This window comes from Astatotilapia calliptera, chromosome 23 (assembly GCF_964374335.1).
Source record: "Astatotilapia calliptera chromosome 23, fAstCal68.1, whole genome shotgun sequence".
Taxonomy (NCBI): Eukaryota; Metazoa; Chordata; class Actinopteri; order Cichliformes; family Cichlidae; genus Astatotilapia; species Astatotilapia calliptera.
The window spans coordinates 41,843,377-41,868,460 of NC_137443.1; the positions used below are offsets into that span (position 1 = coordinate 41,843,377).

General features: G+C 42.4%; 1 protein-coding gene across 2 annotated transcripts in view; it reads left to right on the forward strand.

Annotated features, from left to right (window-relative positions):
* Positions 1-25,084, forward strand: part of ptgfrnb (prostaglandin F2 receptor inhibitor b) — a 93,545-nt gene that overhangs the window by 29,136 nt on the left and 39,325 nt on the right. For both annotated transcript variants that reach the window (XM_080297492.1, XM_026157626.2), the window contains exons 6-11: positions 7,261-7,407; positions 7,486-7,646; positions 7,843-7,963; positions 8,924-9,143; positions 9,232-9,419; positions 16,991-17,098. In XM_080297492.1, the coding sequence (XP_080153618.1) occupies positions 7,261-7,407; positions 7,486-7,646; positions 7,843-7,963; positions 8,924-9,143; positions 9,232-9,419; positions 16,991-17,098 (945 nt within the window). The remainder of the gene's footprint in view (positions 1-7,260; positions 7,408-7,485; positions 7,647-7,842; positions 7,964-8,923; positions 9,144-9,231; positions 9,420-16,990; positions 17,099-25,084) is intronic.

The following is a 25,084-nucleotide window of genomic DNA, read 5'->3' on the forward strand; positions in this document are numbered from 1 at the left end:
TCTTTCTCTGTGTGTGCTGAATGTAGGAACAGGCAATACTTTGCACACGGGATTCCTGTGAAGCTGCATTAATACATCATTGTTAGCTTGTAAAATACTGGAGCCTCATTTGTTGTAATTACCGTGTAAGGCAGCTTCATTCTTATAAGATTTGCAAGAGATCAGGCCTGTGCTATAGGATCTACTTGCAATAAAAGATGGATGTGCTTTAGATGTGCCAATGATAAATTGTCTATCTGATAACCAAGTTTTATTGAAAGTAGTTACCTTCCATAGTTGTCATGAACGTTTTTGTAAGATTTGGAAAGAGTTGTTTAACCCTTTGCTAACAACAACAACCAAACTGACTCCTCACTAGCTCTCAAAGAAGCTCTAAAATCTCCCTCACCTACTGATTCTGTGCATTAATTTGCAAGGTTGTGTATTTTGAGGTTTTGCAGACACGTGACTGTTAACTTGTCCGCCACTTGGCTGTGTGACAATCATGGTGGCAGAGTCAAGTGAAAAAGGGCCAGACCACATGTGCATGGAGCATCTGCCATCCACCAGTTGTGAGGGGAAAAATGAGCATTCACTGACCGGTTGGCGAGTGTTTGCCAGGTTAATTGCAATTGCTGGATAGTCGATTGCTGAAGTTGATGGATGAACTGGTGCTCTACTTGAGCATGAAAAGCACTTCATGCTTTTTATTTGTTCTTGTTTCTAATGTCTCTGTAAAGCACTTTGAATCACCTTGTTGTTGAATTGTGCTATACAAATAAACTTGCCTTGCCTTATACAACATTTATAACACGCCCCACTCACACAGGCATTGCTTTCTATCTGACATTCACACACATTCATACTTGCGGTTCAGTATCTTGCCCACGGATATTTAGGTATGCAAGGCATTTAAACTGGGGACTGGAGCGGCGATGAAAGGAACCACCAACCTTATACCACTTAAGCTCCAGCCACTCCCAACTAGGTGTGTCCCAGTCACAAAAGGCTCAAGACTAGTCAGTGAACCCCTGGCACCTATGTGTATCTGCGATCAGCTGGCCGAAATCCTACAACTGCTTTTGTTGCTTTCAGTCTGCCACAGCTGCCCACAGTTTGCAAGGAATTACATGCCTGGACTTGTCTATAAACTCTCACTTGTTACACGCTGGTTGCTATTGAAAGTGCAACAGATTAAAGATAAAAAGTGAAATATTTTCAGATGTGTTTGCGTTAGCACTTGGACCAACTTGTACTACTACTACTAGTATAGCAAATAGTGTTTTCAAACAAGTCTGCATAAACTACAGCAATTTCCTAGCAACCAAAGAAACCACAATGAGTTTTGTTGGTGCACCGCCTTCTTTCCGATTAGTTTTACCTAGCGACTGCCGACAAACTCCAGGAACGAACTCACCAGCCAGTCAGGGAATACACACTTTTTTTTTTTTCCATCGTGACCAGAGGTTGCATGACATTCAACACGCTGGACACCTGACATCACGCCAGAAACCTGATTAAATAATTAGCTCTTGGTCGATGTTCTATCAATTTCCATGGATGTTTTAAAGCAGGCTGTCCTCTGCCAATCTTTTTCAAATTTTCCTTTAACGTTTAACTTTATTGTAAAATTGCAGGAATTAAAACATGTATGTGATTCATTTGGAAAAAAGAAATGCAAATAAAGAGGACGTTGTGTTTCCTCAAACCGTGTTGATGCTGCCGAGTGTTTGTGTTGTGGGTGTCCGTAGCTTAGGGAAGTAGGGTTGGCTATCATTCTTGGGGATGGTGGTTTTAATTCCTGCCCACATGTTGAAGCTGATAAGCAAGACACTAAATCCCCAGTTGTTTCCAGCATATGTTTAAATTGGAGAAAAAGTAAGTAATTTTAAACGAGTAATGTTCCAGATTCATTTTAAGGATCTGAAAACTGTAATTAGTCTCTACTTTGTGTGTAAGGGTTGCGTGAATAAGAGAGTTAAGCTTGGTAAACTTTGTTTCGTACAGGATTAACTGTATGACTTTTTCTCCCCTAAGGAAAGTGTTTAAGATGCTTCCTGCTGCTTTCCGGCAGTTTCCTACACTCAGTGAAAATTTATCCTTCAGTAAAATGATAAGCAGCTAAATTAAGGAGGTTGTGCATGGCGCAAGAAGCTCCACTCTGTGGTTTTGTGATGTTTAGCATCTATAGAGTTAAGTGTCTGTCTTTCTAGCTGCAGAGCTTGAATGTTCATTCTCTGAACCCCTGCAGGTTTATTGTGCCCTGGCATGATTTTCACCTCGCCATCAGTTTGAGGTGTATTTGTCCAAAGTAATGTAAGCCCTCTTAGAGATTCAGTGTCTTAATACGAGTGTCTTATCCGACATTAGATTAGTAGTTGTTTGAGCTGTAAACGTGATATCAAAAGCACATCTGTTCAGTGTCAGCCCGCATTTTCCCTCCGTCCTGGGAGAAGTGCGCTGTGTTGACAGAAGGAGGGAATGGCTCAAGTGGTCCCCCCCCCCATTCATATCTGCTTTTCCCGTCTCTCTCTCTCTCTCTCACTCACTCACTCACTCACTCACTCACACACACACACACACACACACACACACACACACACACACACACACACTGTGTGCGCACGCTCCAGCGCAACAAGGGCGACTCACATGCCTCTGGTTGTTTTGACATCATAGAAACACTCCCGTTCGGTGAAACTGCTGAATCTGCTCTGGTTGAGAGTTTAACGCCGCTGCCCAGCTTAATGGCACAGTCACCGCCAAACTTCCCCAGCTAACCTCCGCTAGTCACCGCGGCTTTATCGTGGCTCACGGCCCACCTGTAACTGAGCTGAAGCAGGAAACGGTGACCAGACGCATTCCAGTTAAAGCCCAGCTCATCGAAAGAACAACACGCAGCACTTCTGAGCTCCAATGAAACCTCTGCTGATGGCTGCACTTCCTTGTTTGAGCAAAGCTTCACTTTAATGGATTCTCGGATACATTTTCACAAACTGAAAACTTTGTAACAGCCTGTAACACTATATGCGTGTGCTTGTGCGTTAACTGGAGGTGAATCTCTGTGCTGGCTCCCACCTGATTCCTCGACATCACACATATAACGTTAAGTCTAAACTTAGACGCAGGAGCCACCTTAAGAGAGGGACTTAAAGCCATATTACAGTTTAAGATGTGAGAACAAAGTTTACAGCATATTGTATCTCTTAAGTCTTTTTTGTGCTCATGTTTTTGGTCTCTGCATTCTCCTGTCGCAAATCAAGATCTAAGGCTCCTTTATTTGTGTTGTACAATAAATTAGACAGGAAACTGCTGCTCAACACAGGATCTCCTCATAGTATAGATAAAAATAGAAATTTATAAGAAGGTAGATAAAACATGTAAATATTACAAAAAATGTTCTGAAGTCTAGTCATGTGCGTTCTTAATGTCCTGTATCGTCTGCCCAACGGCAGAAGTTCAAAAAGATGGTGAGCAGTGAGCGAGTCCTTAAAGATGTTTGTTGCTTTCTGAAAGCAGCAGGATGTGAAGATTTCAGGGCAGGTAGGAGAAATGTCTGATCCTTTCCTGGGAAATCGTTCGGTCAGTTCTAGAGATGATTCTGCTGGATTCTCCTCACTGTGAGTGAAGACACAAAGTTAGTCAAAGCCAACTGCAAAGGGGGGACCACGAAAACATCCGTAACAGACCTAATCAGACCTTTCAGTTACTGTCACCTGGCTAAAACTAAAGCTATGTACAGCCCCTGAGTAAGAGCCTCGTTATGAGCAAAGGGCCCAAGCAGTTACCTGTGTCTGGGCTTGACTGTCATGTTCCTTGATCTGTTCCTGGGGAGGTTTTTTAGTACGGTGGTCATTTGTCCCACTGAAGGATACTGCTGTCCCACAGCTCCTGGTCTCAGTGAATTTACTTTGTCCGTCAGTAATGTTATGGCTGATAGCTCTACTAATAAAAATGAATCTATTTGTTCATATTAAAATCAGTTGTTAGTTTTATGTGAGCTGAAAAATAACAATTGATGTGTAAAATTAAAAAAAAAACAGCACTTAGTGGTTTGTGAATCTGTCACCGTTGCTCTCACTGAAATCCAAAGAGTAACTTCTCGATGTGAACACATGCTGTGTGATGAAAGCAGTTTGTTGTGTTATTGACAATGACCTATTTTTCCTCGCTCTGCCTCCCAGATCCACACACTAATGGAGCCATTTTCTTCTTCTTAAAGCTTGTTTTACACAATTTTCTTCCCTGCTTAACTCTGCAGAACGCAGGATAACAGAAAGGAGCAATTTAGGCTGCCAGTCAGACTCAGCTTTGAGGACATGACTTCAGGTCAGAAGCGTGAAAAGCCTCTTTAACATGAAATCTATTTTTTCTTTGCTCTTCTTGCATTGAAACAAACTGCAGGATGACTGTGAATTGATGCTCAGTTTCATGCACACTGCATCGGTTTTCCATATTTAAAGCTTTTTCATAGTTGGAAAACTGTTGTTGGGCAATTTTTGTCATGTGGGTGAGATGACACGGAGAGTTAGTGGTTTAACCACAGTGTTTTAAGACTATTGATTAAATTAGTTTGCATTACTTATATAGTCAGCGGAGTAGGAAACTGATATCCCCTCAGCCCTGTGATGGACTTGTGAACCCCGCCTTTTGGATAGGCTTTCCTCCAAGGGGAAACTAAGTTTGAATAGTGGGTAAGAAAATAGATGGATGGCTGGATGTTTCCTTAGCTGAAGCATGAGTTTCAGCCATGTTTTAGAAGTCTGAGGAAATCTTAATTGTTGCAGTAAATGAAAGAAATCTGTCAGCGTGGCTCTGTGGGCTTAAACAGAAAACGCTGTAAAACTAATGAAAATAAGGCTACAAGTCCAAAATATGTCCTTCATATTCTCCAAAGGCGTTCATCGGGTCAGATTGGTGTCTTTTGTAGTCCGATTGTGACTCCTGGGCCTTAAGTTTGATATTCCCACTTTACAGTTTGGGTGTGTTGAGGCGCATCCATTAGATAATAAAAACTGAAGAGTTTGAAGTTTGGAGGTCGGGTTTCTAACTTGCCGTCGTGGTCCTGAGCCATCTTTGCAGTGTGGCGGCATGCTTTCTCCTTGGTATCTGTGCCATCGGCATGGGTGATTGTTCTAGGTGTGCTATTATTTTTAGGTGTTTGGCACATGATGGGGTGCTTTGTCAGAGTACTGGCCAGTGAAATGCCACAAGCAAACATTTCACTGTGGATCAATATCATCCACTATATCTGTCAGTGGTGTTAATGTTGTGGCTGCTCAGTGTATACCTACTGCGTTTAAAGCCTTGTGTCACAAGCTGCTGTACAGTATCGGAGCCCCTGAACTGGCGACGAGTGGTCATGTTACTCGACTAAATGAGGCAACATTTCGGTGTGGGAGAGAGCGTGGAGCGTGGCTAATTGGCAGAGGAGCTTCACACGTTCTCATTGATCAAAGTGTGTGTGTGTGTGTGTGTGTGTGTGTGTGTGTTTCACACCAGATGGTGACAGTGCATGAGTCAGTGTGTGTGTGCGTATGACGTCCAGCTGACATCATGCAAACCAACTCCTTTGCCAAACACACCCAAGCCCATGCACTTGATTTCTTACATTTTTGGCTGCGTGTGTGTGTGTGTGTGTGTGTGTGTGTGTGTGTGTGTGTGTGTGTGTGTGTGTGTGTGTGTGTGGGGGGTATAGTGGCATCTATTGGTATGCTGGCACACTTTGGGATGTATCAGGAACTACTTTTATATATAGTGTGTGTGTGTGTGTGTGTGTGTGTGTGTGTGTGTGTGTGTGTGTGTGTGAGATTTCTCACGGTTAAGCAGGTGGAAATCTTGTTGTGTGTTTCCTGTTCACTGACGCGTAAAGGTGCAATCTGGATGCCTGACTGAGAGGACCTGCCTCCCCACCTACACACACACTATTAATGCTTTGATACCCACCTCATCTCACACAGTTAACGGTGTTATTTCTGCTCTATTTCTGTCATCTGGCTCAGTCACCTAACTCTATTTAAGGAAGAAATCACCTAAAAGAGGAAAAAAAAGGAGGATTCACTTTGCATGTGTCTGGTGATGTCAGACTGTTAATGTGACCTAGGACTGACTGATGAAAGCAATACCCGGCTGGGTTGGGAATAATGTCTCTCGAGGCAGCACAGTAACTCAATTTCTGGCATTATCATCGAGGAGCTGTTCAGCCGTCAGGGTTCTGATTCTCTTCTTAAAAGAAGTGCTCATTTCAACCCTGCTGACAACGAGGATAATTAAAAACTCCACGTAGCCCGTCTCCTGCTGTAGATTTTGTATGTGTACACTTAGATCTATGTTATGTGGTCATGGCCATTAATCTGCCGCCTTCTAGGCTGTTTGCCGGTAAACTTAATTGCCATTCTAAGTCTGACCACTTAATTATGCCAGTTGCACCATCTGGGCTTGAGGCTTCTTTTCAGTCGACCATACTTTATGTATCGAGTTTAAAACAAGGACAGGATATATTTTATATAACAAGAAGCGCAAACCTCTGCAAAGTCAGCTCACTGTCCGAACAGCGTTTACTTTAAAGGCAATAGTATTGTGTTTTCAGTTTTAAATAGCTCTGTTATCACTTTGACGATGTATACCACATCACGTCTCTAAGTTTTGAGGCTTTTTTTTTTTGTCAGTTTTCAGGTAATAAATCATGAAGTTGACCTTTAAGACCTTGGTGGATGGATGCCAAATTTTAATGGATTATTAACGTGGTCCCATTTTACACCAAGTTTTATCAGAATTCAGTAAAACCTTCTCGAGCTATCCCGTTTACAGACAGAATGATAAACATGCAAATGCTACTAAAAACACAATCTCACCAGGGTGCATCAAAAAGAATCATCCAATTTCAAGAAGCTATATTTTTTAAAGTAATGGACATAGAAGCTTGTGTATATTTTAAAATGAGCACAAGAGCTCTGTGCAGGCCAGTCAGGTTTATCTGTTTCTTTATGGGCTAGGCTTTTGTTCAGGTTGAATGATGCTTGGATGGAACTTCACATTTGCAGTTGCTTATTTCTTATAGTCTGCTGCCATAAAGCTGTGGTTCTTTCCTTGTGCCTTTCCTGAGGTTAAATTGAAAGCATGGCAGTTCAAACTGATAAAAATTAATTGGGTAAAAAGTACTGCAAATGAGTTTAAAACCCAAAAGGACCAGAGTTATCAGACCACCCAACCTCATTTAAAGTTTTCTATTCCGTACTGACACCCAGTTTAATTTTATGCTGCCTCGCTTTTTCACCACAGAGCCGAACTTCACGCTGACCCTCGTGGCTGAAGTCAACCCCCAGACGACAGCTGAGCCAACAGAACTCGCCTGTCGCGTCACCAACATTGCCAACTTACCTCTTGGAGGCCGACTGGGCGTCAGCTGGGAGCACACATCGCTTCCTGGTATGTTTAATTCAGATTTACTTTAGAGAAGTTTTTCCACAGAATCACTCAATTTTTAAATTGTTCTGATACCGGCAGGGTTAGGGGGCGATCCTCAGACCTCACATCCCATTGGTTCCTTGGATGCTAATGGCAACCTGCTTCCGGGGTCGATTTATATGGAAAGGATGAAGAGCGGTGCGTTAACGCTGAGCAGAGTCCAGCCCAACACGTTCAAGCTGCGAATCCTCCGCACACAGGTACAGTTTTACATGCTGTGCAGCTAAACGTTGCCCTGCAATAATTTTAAAGTCTTATTGGAATCCTGAAAACGATGAAGTGCTATGAGGCTAAATTGTGGTTAAATGAGTATAAAGTGATGGAAAGAGTAAATGGCAGTCAGGTGTCGATAAAGGAACTCGGAGGCATTAATGGGCATTCATTTTCGCTCTGCAGGAGATCGACATGGGCCAGTATGTTTGCAGTGTGTCTGCTTGGAGCGTCAACAGCCAGGGAGACATGGTGAAGACCTCTGAGAACAGAAGCTCGCCGCTGACTGTGCGATGGGACACCAAGCGTAAGAAAGCTTTTATTATGACTTAGATTCTTGATTCACTGGCATTAGTAATCAGAAAAAGCATGTAGATCTTTATTCTTTCTAGCTTTTATCTGCTGGTCAGTGGGGCTAATGTTATTATTCTTAATTAAAAGAATGTGGAGAAATTGCTGTGCCGCATCTATTACAAAAGAATCATAAACCGTTGTGATATAGTCGAGGCTTACCAGCCTCAAAATTATTACAACAAATTGCCTTTTAATTCAGTGTGACTTACCAAAAACATATGAAAGTAGCAGAAACGAGTTTCTTTTCTGTAACTGAGACTTCCACTTTTGTGGATGTGATTCTGTGTCACATGCAGATAAAAAAACTGAGCTTTGTATCAGTGTTTTGGCAAAATTAACAGTATACCTGCCTGTGTGCGTGCACAAATGTGCCCGGTCAGTGAGATACTTAATGAGGTGTTTTTGGAAGAAATACAGAAAATCCAAACTCAGATTCGTGATTCAGAAAACTACTCATGCACTGCCAGGCTGCCACAGTAGCTTCACTGCTGAGTTTCATGAATAAATGTTAATGTGTCCATATCGTTTATAGACTTTACAGAAGAATCCCACAACAGACCTCCTTTTGTCTCAGCTTCACTGTCACAGTGCGCGCGCACACACACACACACACACACACACACACACACACACACACACACACACACACACACAGACATTCACTTCCTCCCTATTTGAGATCTACATGTTGAACTTGGTGACCATAATTTAGCTGATTGGGCTGTGATGTAATTGCAGTGTGCTGCGCGTGTATGTGTGTATGGGTCTGCTTTGAATGAGTCACAGTTCATAGTCTAAGTACTTATCACTTCCCGTTGACCCCTGTCAATGGTGGGGACTTCCCCCTGTCTGTGATGATTTGAATGACGCTCTTCTTAGAACTAAATGATTGAACGGCCGCTTCTATTTCCAGGTCCGATTGTGAATGTGGTGGCTAAACGCATCCGTGAGGCATCAGTAGGAGGCTCTACCTTTGAATTGGGCTGCAGTGTCACCACTCAGAACATTGGTGATGCGGGGTACTCTGTGCTCATCCAGTCTCAGGACAGCTTGGACAGCACCGTGAGGACCATCATGACTCTCAGCCCGGACAATGTCGTACAGCACGGAGGAGCCACAGACCCAAACAGGAGGTACACATGAACACATTTAAGTAACAAACTGCAGTTTCTTGTTTTATATTGAGACATATAAAACAATTTCTTTTGACTGCTTACTCAGAGACAATCTGGTTCTGACCAAGTCGGGTGCGGCAGAGTTTCGGTTTCGCCTGGCAGGTGTCCAGCTGTCCGACAGAGGTTACTACTGGTGTGACGTCACTGCATGGACGAAACAGCAGCCGGGACAGGCTTGGACTAAAGCCAGCAGCTCAGAATCAAATAAAATCAGGATAAACTTCCTGGAAAATGGTGAGTTTTCCAAAATTTCCACCCTCCTCTATCTGAAGTGGTTTTCTGACGATCTCCCCTTCAAGGTTGCGTCATTGGGCAGCCTGCAACACTTTTACAATGGCTGCTGGTTGTAGGTTTCTCTTGTTCTAACCCTTGTACTGTATGTCTGCGATGCGCACTGCATGTCCAAAGTTGTTTTCTCTTTAGAGAAGAGGCTAAAGTAATATGGAGCCAAATCTGGCGAGTAGACCATGTGGTTAGGCTATGAAAGGCGTTTATATAAATTATATAGCCTGTTTTTAAACATTACAGTCAACAAGCTTTACACGATCGAATCCAAGAACAAAAATGAAATAATAACTTCTTAAGTTAATCAGTTTAGCTAGATGTAGCTAAAGCCAAAATATGGTTAGCAAAACTAAGGTTGTCAACCATCATTATACCAATTTTTTTCACATAGGTTGAAGTCTTCAGTGCCCCAAGAGACAAATGTAATGAATCAATAGGAATCATTTAGTAGAGAGCCAGATAGATCAGAGTATCATCTGCATAGATATGTTAACCTGCCTTGTATACCTGAAAGTATCACTAAAAGATCAAACAAAAGGGGACCAAGGATTGATCCCTGCTGGACTCCACATGGCGTTACGTTTTTGTCTGATTCATAAGCATCAATGGAGACAGAATAAATAATCCCTACCTTGAGAGTATGATCGTATACCATGCATGACCACTCCCTGTAAATGGTAAATGGCCTGTATTTATATAGCGCTTTACTAGTCCCTAAGGACCCCAAAGCGCTTTACATATCCAGTCATCCACCCATTCACACACACATTCACACACTGGTGATGGCAGCTACATTGTAGCCACAGCCACCCTGGGGCGCACTGACAGAGGCGAGGCTGCCGGACGCTGGTGCCACCGGGCCCTCTGACCACCAGCAGTAGGCAACGGGTGAAGTGTCTTGCCCAAGGACACAACGACCGAGACTGTCCAAGCCGGGGCTCAAACCGGCAACCTTCCGATTACAAGGCGGCCTCCCAACTCTTGAGCCACGATCGCCCTGTAGGACCCAATCAAATTTTCTAACCTGTCAGATGGTGTGTTAGGATGTACAGTATTGAATGCTAACATTACCAGGGTACTCAGTTTGCCTGAATCTGTATTCAGGCTGGTATCCGTTATCTTCAGGAGGGTGCTTTCTGTGCTATGATGTTTGTAAAAGTCTGATTGCAAGATTTTAGAATAATGTTAGATAATTATGAAACATACTAGGATCCAGGTTTCTCTTTTTCAAGTGAAACTGCAGTCCCTAAGGAAGACTGTGTTAGTGTGGCCAAAATAAGCCCTTTGTTTTCAGTGGGCTGTGTGCCGACACACGCTACAGTTCTGGCCATCTCAGTCAAATGTCCTTCCTCAGTTACTTCAGAACATTACAGCAGAGGATCTACATTAAATCTGTCCTGCGGGATGGATTCACTGTGGATATAAACAAGGATGAAGAAAACCCAAAGAGCATGCTCCTGGCTTGGACGCTGAAGGTCTGACGCCTGCTATTTGGTCTCAAATTCTGAAGACCCACCTCTTATTACCAGAGCTGATTCTCGTTGTGAAAGCTGAATCATTTTGAAACAGGAGTTCATGCTCAAGTTTGATGAAATGGCAAAAATGCAAGAGGTCAGAACAGGACCCTTAGAGAGCGATTTACAACAGGCAATCAGATGGCAGGTGAGACATAACTCTGATTGCTGCCTGTACAGAAAACTCTTGATTTCAAGCGTACGTCTGCCACTGCGGTGACTGAAGGGGCTCAAAGCGGCTGTTAAAACTTAGCAGCAGAGTTTCATTTCAGTCACCCTGGAGGACGTCACTGTGTGTTTGCTGAGGAGGCCTGAGTTTATGCTTTGAGATAAACTTTACATGTGAATTTAGAGTCGAAAAAACACTAAAGAACCAGCAGCTGCTCCTCTGTTTAGCACAGGATGACAGAGTTCATGTTAAACCTCCACCCTAATTGCGCCCTTTTACTCGTAGGTGGGTTTTTTCTCACTTGTGTTGCTCCTAAGGCTGTATTTGTTTTGTAAGACACCGTCTCATTTAATGAAACCTCCTAAAAGCAGCCTTTATGCAAAGTGCATAATTTAATGCTAAATGGTGATAAAATATTTTCCAAGCACTGTAGTGAAATTCATCAATAATAGAGCCGTTGTCTAGTCTTTCGATCACTTATTCACTTTCATAACAGTGGGAACAAATACCAGCGAATAAATTAATATTAAGGCCTTGCAATTATCCTGGAAATCTCAAAGTAGCTGTCTATTTATAGAAATGTGTAAGCATCCGTGTTCTGTACATCCCTCTACACAAAATAAATACACATCCTCCTCCCACACAGTGTTAATAATGAGCAACATAAATTCCCTAAAAATGTGCGGTGATAAAGATACTCTCTCACACACACAGATACACACCTTAAGCCCTTTGACGCCCACCACAGCCACTGGCCTACTTAACTTTCTTTGATCTGGGAAGTAGGAGACAGGAGAAACAGGAGCGTCAGAAAGGGAAGGAGGGAGGCAACAAGGAAGACAATGTGAGAGAGGTGGTAAAGTGGACTGAGGAGGAGGAAAGTGCAATGGGTGAGGCAGAGAAATAGAAATGGAAACAATGTGGAGAGCAGCTGAGGCAGTATCAGGGCCGGCTGGGGGGTTGGCGTGGAGGTATGCATCACCAGAAGAAGGAAAGTTGCCAAAAAGAGGATGAAGGGAAGATGAAAGTCAACAATAACAAAAGGTGGAGAATTTTAGAGAAAGGACAATGATAATAAAGTGATTAACTGTGTTAAATCAGTGAAAATTACAAACGTGTGGCTGTCTGTTGCTAATCTATTTCTATCTGCATACATGTTAAACAGAAATTAGCTGCTTACACTGAGAATCCAGTCAGAACCTCACAGATCTGAAAGAGAAATTCAGGAACTCCCCTACAAATGGTGACGTAGTTGCTAGAGGTGGGAATCACCAGACACCTCGCGATGTGATATTATCACAATACTTCTCACTTCAGGTTTAACATTTGTGATATGGTGACTGAAACATATATTATATAACCAGAATACAAGCAGCTGAGTTAAGTCCCCTCGAGTTCTGCTTATTGATACGCTCATTCAGATTGATGGCAACATGTCGGCAATCTGTCTGCATCTATAATTTAGCAATCATTTGGAAACCTTCGTATCTGTAACACAGAGATCAATAAAGTATCTATCTAGCGATGTAATGTTCCATATATGAATTGATAACCCTGTGTAAAAGCTAACCATCGCAGCTGAAAAATGTGAAAAACACCAGTTTGTCTAATGGCCACTTAGAGGATGTTTCCAAAACTCAGCCTGTCTCCATAGTTCCTAAGTAAAATGCCCATATTAAGATAAAACCATAAATGTATACAACATAAAGTAGTAGCTTTAGCATCATCACTATTTCTCCTGAGTAAACTCAGCCTGCGTTTGTGGTTTTGATGCCTTTTGGAGCATCATAACACGGTTATATGCTCTGTGGTGCAGATGGTCCAAGAAGTCTGTTCTCCGGTTTTGGTGAGTGAAGCTTTAGTATGTCATTTGTATGTTACTTAGCACTAATTAGCAGTCTGTGTCATCCACCCATATATCATTTAATGCACCATGCTAACCTTGCTTGTTAGCATTAGCTGATCACGAAGTCCTCCAACATCTCATGCAGCAACATTTTCCTCTAAAAAATAAATAAATAAATGAAATATGATCGTAGCTTTGATGCTAAAGTCAAATATAGGTCACATTATGGTGGCTACTTCCATCTTTTATATACAGCTAATAAGTAACCACACGTAGAACCTGCTTATGCAAAAAATACAGATAAAAGATGCTGCCATGAAATTAGGAACCATTACATTTATGAGTGAATGAGCTACCGTGAGGAAATTAGAGCATGGAAATCCAAAGCACAGTTTAGATGACAACTTCAAGTTACTGTTTGTGGGCAAAAAGATTAGGAAGTCTTCTCAGGGGACATAATATTTAGTTTGAAAGCAGACGCCACCACCTGGAGTAAGTCGCACATCTTTGTTAAAAGACTGGATGAAACATTTTTAATCGTGTGCGAGAGACGTTTGGTGACAGCAGAGATGCTCTGAGGCTGCAGGAGCGAAGAAGTGAAAGATGACAGCAAATTGGAAAGGAGAAGATGAACTGAAGACCGTCTTCTGTCTTTCTCTGGGGAGGGCAGGAACCCTTGAGCTTTACTTCCCTTTTTTTTTTCTTCTATCACACTGTTTTTACCTTCTTCGTTCCTTCCACCACCCCTGCTGTCTCTCCCTCCCTCCCTCCCTCCCTCGCTCTCTGAGACAACTTCAAAGTGAAGCCCTTTGGCCAATCAGCCAGCTGCAAAGATCTGCACCACTGCTTTCCTTTTCTCTCTCTGCTTGCGTGCGTGTGTAATCTTTCAAGTGTTCGAGCGCGTGTGTCCGAGTTGAACATTTTGAGTTGACCCCACACAGAGCAACACACACGCACACACTCCCACACTAACAGCGATCAAGCTTCAAGCAGAGTGGTTTTCAAGAACCCCTTACACTCGCCTTGGGGGACGGAAGCGCTGTGCACTCGTCGTTGTTGTGTGTGTGTCGAGTGCATCCACAAACTGGCAAGCCTCCCATTGTTCCAGCTGTATCTTCAATGTTTCAGACGTGCTGTGGTATTTCTGCCTTGCACGGGGATCTTCTGCGAGGAGGTATATGGAAATGCAACGTCTCAACAGCACAGTCACTGTTTAATAATTCAGCCTTTAAGTGATTTTAACCATTAAAATTAAGTGAGAAGTATATAAGTATACGAAAAAAAAGTGGTATCTTCTATAAGAAACAATGTCCCCATTTCAGACATGACCTTTTCTTTTGTGAAAGTCTTCATTAGTAGAGTCTGGCTCTGATCCCAGAGTGAGATAGAGGAATGAGCTAAAAGGAGAACTTTAATGTCCACCTTTACTGGGACACATTCCTAAACTCAATCATTCATCGTTTATTAGAAGGTTTTAAGTTAAATCCGTGTCATCCAACATATCATTTGTCCTCATGACAAGACCATCCATGGCACAGAGTGATGAGCACGTGCTTCCTAATACAAACATCAGCGACGTGAAGGAATTTTAAGGCCAGGCGTTCTTTGGACTTGCATATAGATCACCAGTGGCAAGACTTAAACATGTCTTAGTATTTTCATAATGTTTATGCAGCTGGAGTGCATGCATTATACAGTATGCTACTCATGACAGCATGGGGAGTGCAGACTTCTGAGGGAAAACTGTCAGAACATTTTAGATTTTACGAGAAATGGCTCCAAGGTCTCACGACTGTAGTTATTCCCGGGCAGTTTTTTTTTTTTTTTTTCCTTTTCTCCACACGATCAAATTAATTTGTACGTCACTTTTCTTGTTTTGCAACCCAATCAGCACTACACTTTAAGACACAAATTCACCACAAATTATGTTGTCCAAGGATAGGGATCATTTCTATCCATCTACATGTTTGCTAATATCCAAATGAATCCTTATTTTTTTTCTATGATGATCCCAATTCTTCCATGTGTTGGTTTCCAGGCATAGAATCACACAGGCTTAGATCTGGTTACCAACTATCTGGGGTTAACTGGTCCCAAAGGACACATCTATATTTCCTGACCGGTTGCCAGTGGTTGCTATGAAATTGATTGCTAAAGCCCCGTTCACATAGGAATAGAGCCCGGTCAGTAACCACCAGGTCCTGCTCGTCGAGTGGTGGCTAAACTGTGAAAAGCATGATGAAAACTGGAAGCAGAGACTTTTTTTGCCTTCAAAATAAAAGTTTTACCTTTTGGAAAATATTGGTAGCAGCAATAAGGCACAGCTTTTACTTTGAGGGTGAGCGTTCAACGTTTCCTGTTTGCTTTGCTGTTTTTCCAAGTTTCATTACAACTCAGTGGGGTACAGGCAGCTGGTCAGGGAATAAACGTTTCGCTATTGAAACCAATTGTTGCAGATGGTCGCTAAACGCACTCTAGGCTAGTAAATGCATCTCTGGGACATATACTTACCTTCTTATTGGCAATTAACCAAACAGTAATTCGTATTATTTGTCAGATTATTGCAACTTGGATTTGAAGCTGCACAGAAAGGTAACACTCTTCTTGGCACCCACCTTTCGTTGAAAGTGGACACACGCCTAAGAAGAACTTAAGGCTGTGTAAAATCTTACAGTTGTCATGAAAAAGGGGAAATTGACTGTAGCTTTCTTACTTTCTTACTTTTATTTTTTGTACCTGGCTTTAAAACTGCTTTTTAATGCTGCAAAGCAGTTTAACATGGGAGTCTGTGGGGATTAACTCAGCAGGGACCCTCATAATTCAGCAGACCATCTGCACATATTTTAAAAGTATCCAGAACAGAGTGAGGAGCGGTGAGGGGGCGGGCAGACTGTCAGGTTAAGCGCTCCTGTGTGAGGTTTCCATCGAGGCCTAGCGTGGACCTTGACCTGCTGAACCTACTCGTAGATTTCAAGACTCGATGAACGTTCGAAATCTGAAACTAGATCCTGGTTCAAGACCCAGACACATATTTTTCTTTATCTCATCCCTGACTGAGAGTTTTTCTCACAGATTAGCTGCCACTCTGAACTGTATTTAAAGACTTACCTGACTGAGGTGCAGGTGAGAATTCCCACGTCTTGTGCAGTCTATTAAGACATTAGCCGGTCTTTAACCTGCCAGCTCCCTATTACAAAGTCAGTGTGATGCCAGATTGGTCCGATTTGCAAATCGTGCTGTGTGTGGTGCATCATTCATGCTCCAACTGCTTCAGAAAAACACCGTCTCCACTTCGACACAGTTTCTGAAGCAGACTACGTTCTGCTCCATGTGAGAGAGATCCTGATCTACAGCTCCAAAAGGTTTCACATGTAAAAAATGGCTTTTCACTCCTTCCTTCCACTTAGACGCATAGCATGCAAAAGCAGAAATTACTTGTTAGTAAACTAATTTTAAACATAACCCGAAAGAGCCTCAAGCGTTTTCCTTTTTTCTAACGAAACGGCCCAAAGCCAACCTGAAAACTTCATTGGGTTGCAGAATATAAAGCCATTAAGGTGTCAACACTGAAGGCACACTTGAAATTGTAGCTATAAATCTTTATAGTTGAGGGCTTTGTTAGCCTTGCAGCAGCGGTTCCCTTTTACAAATTTATAGCGGGTGCCGAGCTCTGGTTTTGAGCTACCATCTGCTTTAGCTACAGTGCTGCTGTTTCCTGCTTGTTGATTTCAGCATATCAGAGAACCCGCAGACTGTGACTTTAAAGCAGTATTTATCATCTGAGGGCTGAACTATATTTTCTCCCCGCAAGCTCACATCTACTGTCTTTCCTCAGGGACCCGAATGCCAAATTATCGTATATGTAGGTTTAAAAGCAAGCCTGTGTTTGAACGAGCCCTTTTGATCTCAGCAGAGTTTCTCTGATGTTTGTTGTCTGTGTCAAATGTCTCTTGAATAAAGCTCATTTGAACCGATGTGCTGGCGTTTGCAGGCCCATCCTTCTCCATCGCCATCAAGTCGGACGATAGCAGCGTTTATCCGTGGGAAACGGCAAAGATGGAGTGCTCGCTCAGCGTCTCCGGATCCTCGCCAAAGACTGGTACAGTGCACACACACACACACACACACACACAGCATATATGGAGGTACTGTATGTGAGGTTTTCTCACGTGCACTCATAAATCACGATCTGCAACTGTTGCAAGCTCTTTTCATCTTTTTCCACGCATGCATCGAGACACTGCTGCAGCTCCCACATGTGCAAATTCATACAAACGTTTCCTTTGCCTTCTTCACCTGTCAACCTGTCAGCAGCAGCCTTAATAAGAATGATGTGATGATTAAGAGTTCTGCATTCTTTCTCTTTCCTTTGTGGTTTTATATTCGGGGCTTGGTTACTTGGTGCACTGTACTAACATTTCTATCCAGGCTGCTTTCACTCATATAGACTTTGAGGTCCGTACTGTTAGGTTTCAGTTTCTTCTGATATGAGAAACCACAGGTTAAAAAGGGGGAAACGGTAAACAATATTGTGTCACATCAGAACGCCAGAATGAAGGGTTTGCTTTCAGTTAGGTGGTCTAACCAGTGCTGTGACTCAAAGCAGCAACCTTGCCAAGTTTGTTGAATTTGCAAAGAACAGCCCAGCCTTCCTACCATCAGGTCAAAATCTGTAATCCTGTGACACAGACTGTCATTGAGTTCATGCATACAAATTCAATTATTGGTGGGCAGGTTAATTATTTAATCAGCAGAACATGAATCAATAACAGCTTCAACACACTGTTATGTTCTCTTCTTCCAGTCTCTTCAAGTGTGAGGACTTTCCACCCACTGTGGCAGCTGCACCTTATCTTAAATTGGCTGTGGTTAATTAAATTGCCATACACAAAGCATACACTGTATATAAAAGATGGACACGATGGCCTGAAAAGTAAGGCCTAGATTATACTCCATTGCTCCATGACACAGAGAAGGAGTAAGTCTGTTATACTTCTTTGAGGTCAACTTTGAGTCTCCCTGGTGTGCGCTCATAGAAAATCCACACGGTCACAGACAAACAGTCACACGGACATCCGCAAGAACCCTCGGGCTTATTGTCCGATGATGGAATTTCCATGATTGGGTCCTTAGTGGACCCTAGTGCACCCTAGTGCACACTAACAGACTCGCAGAAAGTGTAATCCCGACTTAAAGAGGACACCTTTACTACTGCTTTTGCCCAGCAGGGTGCGCTACCACTGGTTGAAAAATGCTGCCCAATTATAAATATAATATAATAATATACAAATATTCCACATGATGCACTTGGTGTGTGTGTGTGTGTGTGTGTGTGTGTGTGTGTGTGTGTGTGTGTGTGTGTGTGTGTGTGTGTGTGTGTGTGTGTGTGTGTGTGTGAGAACCGGTAAAATTATTCCTGGGATGATAAAACTCTGAGCCACTGACACAGTGCTGGTAGTCTTATTATTAATCCAGTAATCAGTGAGCTTAATTATTAGACTCGACGCCATCATAACGTCTGTTTTTCCGCAGAATGTTGATGTGCAGCTCCTTTAAAGGCTTACAGACACACACTAACACAAAGACACCTGCACGTGAACATCAGATCTACCTCATCCAGGAAGTGCTGTCAGAAGTCTTGTTTTTTTTCTGTCTTTTTTTGGCCTCCTGCTCATGTAAGAAAACCTTCCAAGAAAACAGCTTAAAGGCTATTTTATGCCTTAGTTTGCTCGTGTGTATACTTCATTTCATTGGCAGCCTGTCCAGGGTGTACCCTGCCGCTCACCCTGTGACATCTGGGATGGGCTCCAGCCCCCCAGCGACTCTGAAAATGATAAGCGGATGAAAATGGATGGATGGGTGGATTAGTGCATTATTTATTTATTCATTTTTGCATTTAGAAAAGTGTTTTCTTTAAATCTGATTATTGTGTGGCCTGTAAATACACCAAACCCTTTAGTTATTTTGAAACGCTGTTTGCAGACTATTAAAATTTCTAAAAATATACATTTGATAGCTGCAGAGTAGACTGAACATACTATTAATTTATACATGTTTTAGTCGCATGTTTTAAGCTGTAAACTGGTCGTATGAGTATATGCAATAGAAGTTAAATAGAATTTATTATTTCCATTACTGTACATGTACAATGTTCTGTGACACTGGAAAGTCCCCATAGCACACCAATGGATGCCTCCTGTGGGAACCATCTGTAGTATAACACACTACTTCTTTCTTCTCTCGGTCCATCTATATCTCCGTCTGCCTCGCCCCCCCCTCCTCCGTCTCTCTTTCTCCATCACTCTAAACATCCATTCATCTTACGCCCTCCTCTTCCTCTTCACTCTGTACTCTTTAACTTGAACACATCACACGACGGTGCGCATAACTCACCACCTCGCTCGGCCCAGCTGTCACTGTTTCCCTCCGATTTCTCTTTGCGTCCTTCCTGCCCCGTCCAACATGCGTTTTCTATATTATATCCACATAGTGAGCTGATAAAGCACAGATGGATAGTTAATGCTGCGTTTTAACAAGCAGAGCTAACAAACAGAGATGAATACAATTTCTTTTCTTTTTTTTAATCCAGTTTTTACAGCCAAACATGATTATTTTTGCGCCTGTGTCCTTGTAGGTGTGCATATGTGTAAGCATTAACACAGATGTGTAGAGCTGCAGGGATTGTGGGGGGTTTGCACCAGGGAGCGGAGCCTTCCTCTCCATGACAGCTGATAAAGATGCTACACGTGGATATTGATGTGTTCATTGTAGGAGGAGAGAGAGTCAGGAAAAGCATGTTGTGCACATAAAATGGTTTATGTTCTGCTGTTGGCCGTTAGCCTTCCTCAGACAGGCAGTTTTAACGTTTAAGAATAAATACTGTATGTGGCCATCAAGTCAAGAAGTCTCTTTCCGTTAAAGCAAGTCACCTGGATTCACTAAGGAGTCAGCTGGTGACGACATTTCAACCGTTTCAAACTAACATACGCCTAATTAGCTAGCTAATAGCTTCAGTTAGCAAAAATCTGTCATTTCACAGAGTAAAAATAGTTCAGTTTTTTTACTTTTATCATGAGTATCTCAGTAGAGTAAGAGGCAGAAGTTTCAGAGATAAAAAAAACTGTCTCTAAGCTCGTTTTCTTTTCTTTTTTTCTGCCATCACGATGGCGCACGTTTCCTGATTTGTGCTTCCTGTGGCCGGGGTTTAAGTTAAACTGTAACTAACGGGCTCAGTGCTAATTGCAAATCATTTGTCACTTCAGCATGTGTGTGCTGTGCAACGCTACGGCAGTAGGAACCGGCTGAATTACTTGGGCATTTCTGTATCGGTGATCATGCTCTCAGCGCAACATCTGGTTCCACTTTGTGCATGAATGAAGGCGCTTTGAGTCACACTTTGCTCTGCAAGTAACATTTGGTCTGAAAATCGCTCTCATTCAGCACCTGATCGGCTTTCATTTGTTCCCTCTTTTATTTATTTCTGTTTTCTGACGATCGCAGTGGGTTTGTGAAACAGCTGGCAGGTTGTAGCAGATGTGACTCAAACAGGAGTGAAGGGGGGAGTGCGTTTTACGGCTGCGGATTAACGTAGCACAGCTGGAGCGGTTCTTTATCATATATGAAATACATGTTTATTAATGAACTAACAGGTTATATACATCCAGGGGAAGTATACACCCACCAGTCACTTTATTTAGTACACTTTGTCATGAAGAATTAAGCTAGCTACCTTCACAACTGTCTTAATTCTTCATGGCACAGATTCAAGAAGGTGACGGAGGTTTGGTCCATATTCACGATGTGAATTTCCTGTTTCACCACATCCCAAAGGTGCTCTATTTGATTTAGATTTGGTGACTGTGGAGGCCATCTGAGTACAGTGGAGTTATTGTCACACCCACGAAACCCGTTTTGGGACATCACACATTATCCGGCTGGAATCATGATTTCATGTTGTGTATACAATTCTGACCTTAACATCTAGTTGAGTTTAGAGCTCATCAGACCAGGCAGCGCTTTTCCAGTTTTCCAATCTCCAATTTTGCCCATCTGCTTACAGGTTTGACACGCTGTCCATTCAGAGATGCTCTTCTGCACAATTTGTCAATAACAAATGTATATTTGAGACAGCTTGGCCATGCTGGTTGGATTTGTTTTCCTCTCAGACTAGTTTCTGTGAAGGTTAGAGAGAGTTGGACAGATTTAAATGCACAGACAAAACACCGAGCTGTATCAGTTCATGTTTGATCTTTGAACGCTTGCTATAAATAGGCATTTTTCTGTGTAATAACACGTGCAGTTATATCATTGTACGTATCGCTGCGGATGATCATGTGACCATAGAGTTCTTCTGTGATCTAGCTAACCACAAACACTGTTTATATTTAGGGGTTAAACGACTGTGACAGGCAGGTGTGTTTAAGTCTGCGAAAGTGGTCGAAAGCGGGACAAGTATCCATAACAAACAGATTACACACAAGTTAAAGGACCAATTAGGAAACTGGAATCGAGTGACATGCAGCAGCAAAGGTGTGGCGTGTAGGTTTCCCCAGTTTGGACAACCGCCAAATCTCAGCTTATGCAGGTGTCCTTGCATCAAACACACAAAGCTTTTTCTTGGGTGCGACAGCAAGTTGTATAATAACAGCTCGTGTTTGTGTGTGTTCTAATACAAGTGATTTGTTACTGCCTTGACTCTGAAGCTTATTGTTGTGACACAAGAAGGAAACTAAGAAATTACTGAAGAGGTTGAGCAACAGTCTGTGTGTGCGTGCGTGTGCGTGTTAGAGAGAACAGTACATTCCTTAGAGATGGCCAAAAACGGCTCTCCTGTCGGAGCTTGCTTTAACAGCGGGCATGGTGAAACACAATTGCGTACATAACATCCCGCATTGTTCCTCACTGCTTAGTCATTCAGTGCTCCTATTCACTGTTACGCTGACTCAGCCCATTATTAGTGAAACTACTGACTCCATACGTGTAAGTGCGTTGCTACGTCAACATTTATGGAGCGACGTTACATGAGTCAAAGGAACCTGTATCATGTCGCTCTGTCGTCTAAGATATTTTAATATTTTTTACAAATGAGCAGGATTGAAATCGGTTATCATGTCATCCACAGTAGACTGTAATTGTGCAACTAATTAATAGTAGATTTTATCCCAATTGGAAGCTTAGGGTAAGAATTGCTAGCCAAGGAGACCCTTGTGTTCAAACAGGATAACTTCCCAATTGCAGATTGTTGATCTTTGGTGCATGACGAATTCTGACCAGTAAAATGGTAAATGGCCTGTAGTTGTATAGCACTTTTCTAGTCCCTAAGGACCCCAAAGCACTTTACACAACCTGTCATCCACCCATTCACACACACATTCACACACTGGTGATGGCAGCTACATTGTAGCCACAGCCACCCTGGGACGCACTGACAGAGGCGAGGCTGCCGGACACTGGCGCCACCGGGCCCTCTGACCACCAGGAGTAGGCAACGGGTGAAGTGTCTTGCCCAGGGACACAACGACCGAGACTGTCCAAGCCGGGCCTCAAACTGGCAACCTTCCGATTACAAGATGAACTCCCAACTCTTGCGCCACGATCGCCCCAAGTAGGAATTCTGTTTATGAGTCAAAATTATTGCGTAATGAATAATCACTTCCTATGAGGTGTACTGGATGCCCTGTTAGACGCATGGATAACTGTATTCAGGTGGCAAAAGAAAGAAATGCATCTGTCACGATCCCATTAAAGGTGATTCTTTAACCTGCTCCTCATTCACAAGCCCTTCTCTTCTACCATCATCAAAGCATCTATGACAGGGGTGTCCACCTCCAGGCCTCGAGGGCCGGTGTCCTGCAGGTTTTAGATCTCACCCTGGGTCAACACACCTGAATCAAATGATTAGTTCATTACCAGGCCTCTGGAGAACTTCAGGACATGTTGAGGAGCTAATTTAGTCATTTGAATCAGCTGTGATGGATCAAGGACACATCTAAAACCTGCAGGCCCTCGAGGCCTGGAGTTGGACACCCCTGATCTATGAGAAGATGCCTTCTAATCATAATGATGGACATGCTGTAATTCCTGTTTCCTGCACCATGTGGTACATTTTCAACCATCTTGCCACATGACTCAAACATGGAGTCTGTCTGGTTTATATCATTCTCTTACAGTTTGATGAACTGCTATAAAATGCTTACTCAAACATCCTTTAATGTCAAAGGTATTTAAATTGTTCTTAAACCCAAACCTACAAAAATGTATTTGCGCTTCATCTTTAGTGCTAATGTTCATGTTAGCATTTATTAGTGGCCAACCGATATATGATATCAATATTTGGGGATTTAAATATTTGATAGAGACACAGGAAGCCACAGGTTTCTGTAACATTTGCTACGTGTAGTTATTTGGGAGTTCGTGTTAAGATAATCTCGCTGTGTGGTTTAAAAAATAATTTTGGTTTGCTCACAAGCTTAAAAACAACAGTTACCAGCAGAAAAGTTGCAGAGTGCCCTCTGATGGACAAACTATGCAATATCAACACTAATAACAGGGTTAAAGCGTTAAAAGTGTTAAAGCTCCAGTCTCTTCTTTACATTTTTATTTTCATTTATCAGCCATTAGCAAATGGCCAGCATCGGTCAATGGTTGGTTCTAGCATTTAGCTCAAAGCATCATGAATACATAATAAGTCCTAAGTTGAACTTGTGTGCATGCAGTGAAAGTGGCAGCTTTTAGTTGGTTTTTAACTTGTGCGTGTTTGATTAGTTTTTAGCAGTACCACACACCGATACCTCCACACAGCCGCTGGAGTTGTAGGTAATTATTTTTCAGAAATCTGATGGTGCGTGGGATAACTTCAGACACGATTATTGGCGTTCAAATCGCATTTCAATTACCGTCACCGCTTTCATCACCTTCTGCGTGGGGAGTTTCACGACCCCGGTGATGACGGGAGAATTAATTGTGGACAAATATGTCAGGTTTACAGGATGTTATTCCATAATGATCGGATGCTCTCTTCCTCCCCGCGCTGAGATTACTTTGATCCTTTGTTCTTTTAGAGTTAAATTTAGACCTAATTTACTAATCAAGCAAGAGTACCACCCTCCATGGCATACAGTAATTGGACAGTGTAATCATTTGTAAATTAAAGTTTATGGAAGATTTTTCTTACCCTAACTCAAAGATTGATGTGTGTGTTTGTCTCGCTGTCTTTGACCCTGTGTTGTTTTGCTTTTCATTAACTCGACGTGCTGCGTGCGGATATGCAGCCTTCATTACCCGAGGAATGAATGGCATGTTGTTGCACTCGTGGAAGTCTGCACTTGTCAGATGTTGCATGCTAGATGTCAGTGGAGGGGAGATGACATCACCATTAGAGATAGTTTTCTTTGTGTTTTGAAGCAGTGCCTCTAAAAATGTGACACTTTTCACAAGATACCACTGTTTTTAACAGCCTGAAATTCTATTGTTTAAGTAACAGCATATCACTCTGTACCTGCTGGGGAAGGCATAAAGCTTTATTCCTCAGTGATTCACTAGTACAGACACACACTGTTCTTTCCCCTTCCAAATGAGGCATCAGGCATGCAAGCAAAAAGAAAGCTAGATGGCTACAATTAGCAAATGCCAACCAAGATGGTTGTTAAAGGTACTAAACTTAACCAGTGAGCTTGGGAAAATAAATTTGCATTTGAAACAGCTTTCCTCTAAGTAGTTTGTATCACTGCTGTTTACTGTAGTGTGTCTCATAGAAGTGCACAAAGATATTTATAGTAAAAAGTAAACATTGCATTATTCCAAGAAGGTTTTGGTGAAAATTCTTGGGTAATTCTGAGGAAAAACAAATGATATTGAATCCTGTTGGCACAGCGATCATGCCTACATTTGTCTGCCAGCAATCCCTCCAGGTCCACAGTTTTTTTGTTTTTTTTTGTTTTTTTTAGAGAACGAGGGCCTAAAAACACGGTTTGGAATAAAACCACGGTACTGGCAGTCTTTTCCTGATTATCTGATTGTGTTTAGTTCTTTTATTTGTTTGTTCCTTTAAATGAACTCCTCTAGCATATACCATATAGCAGGTTTA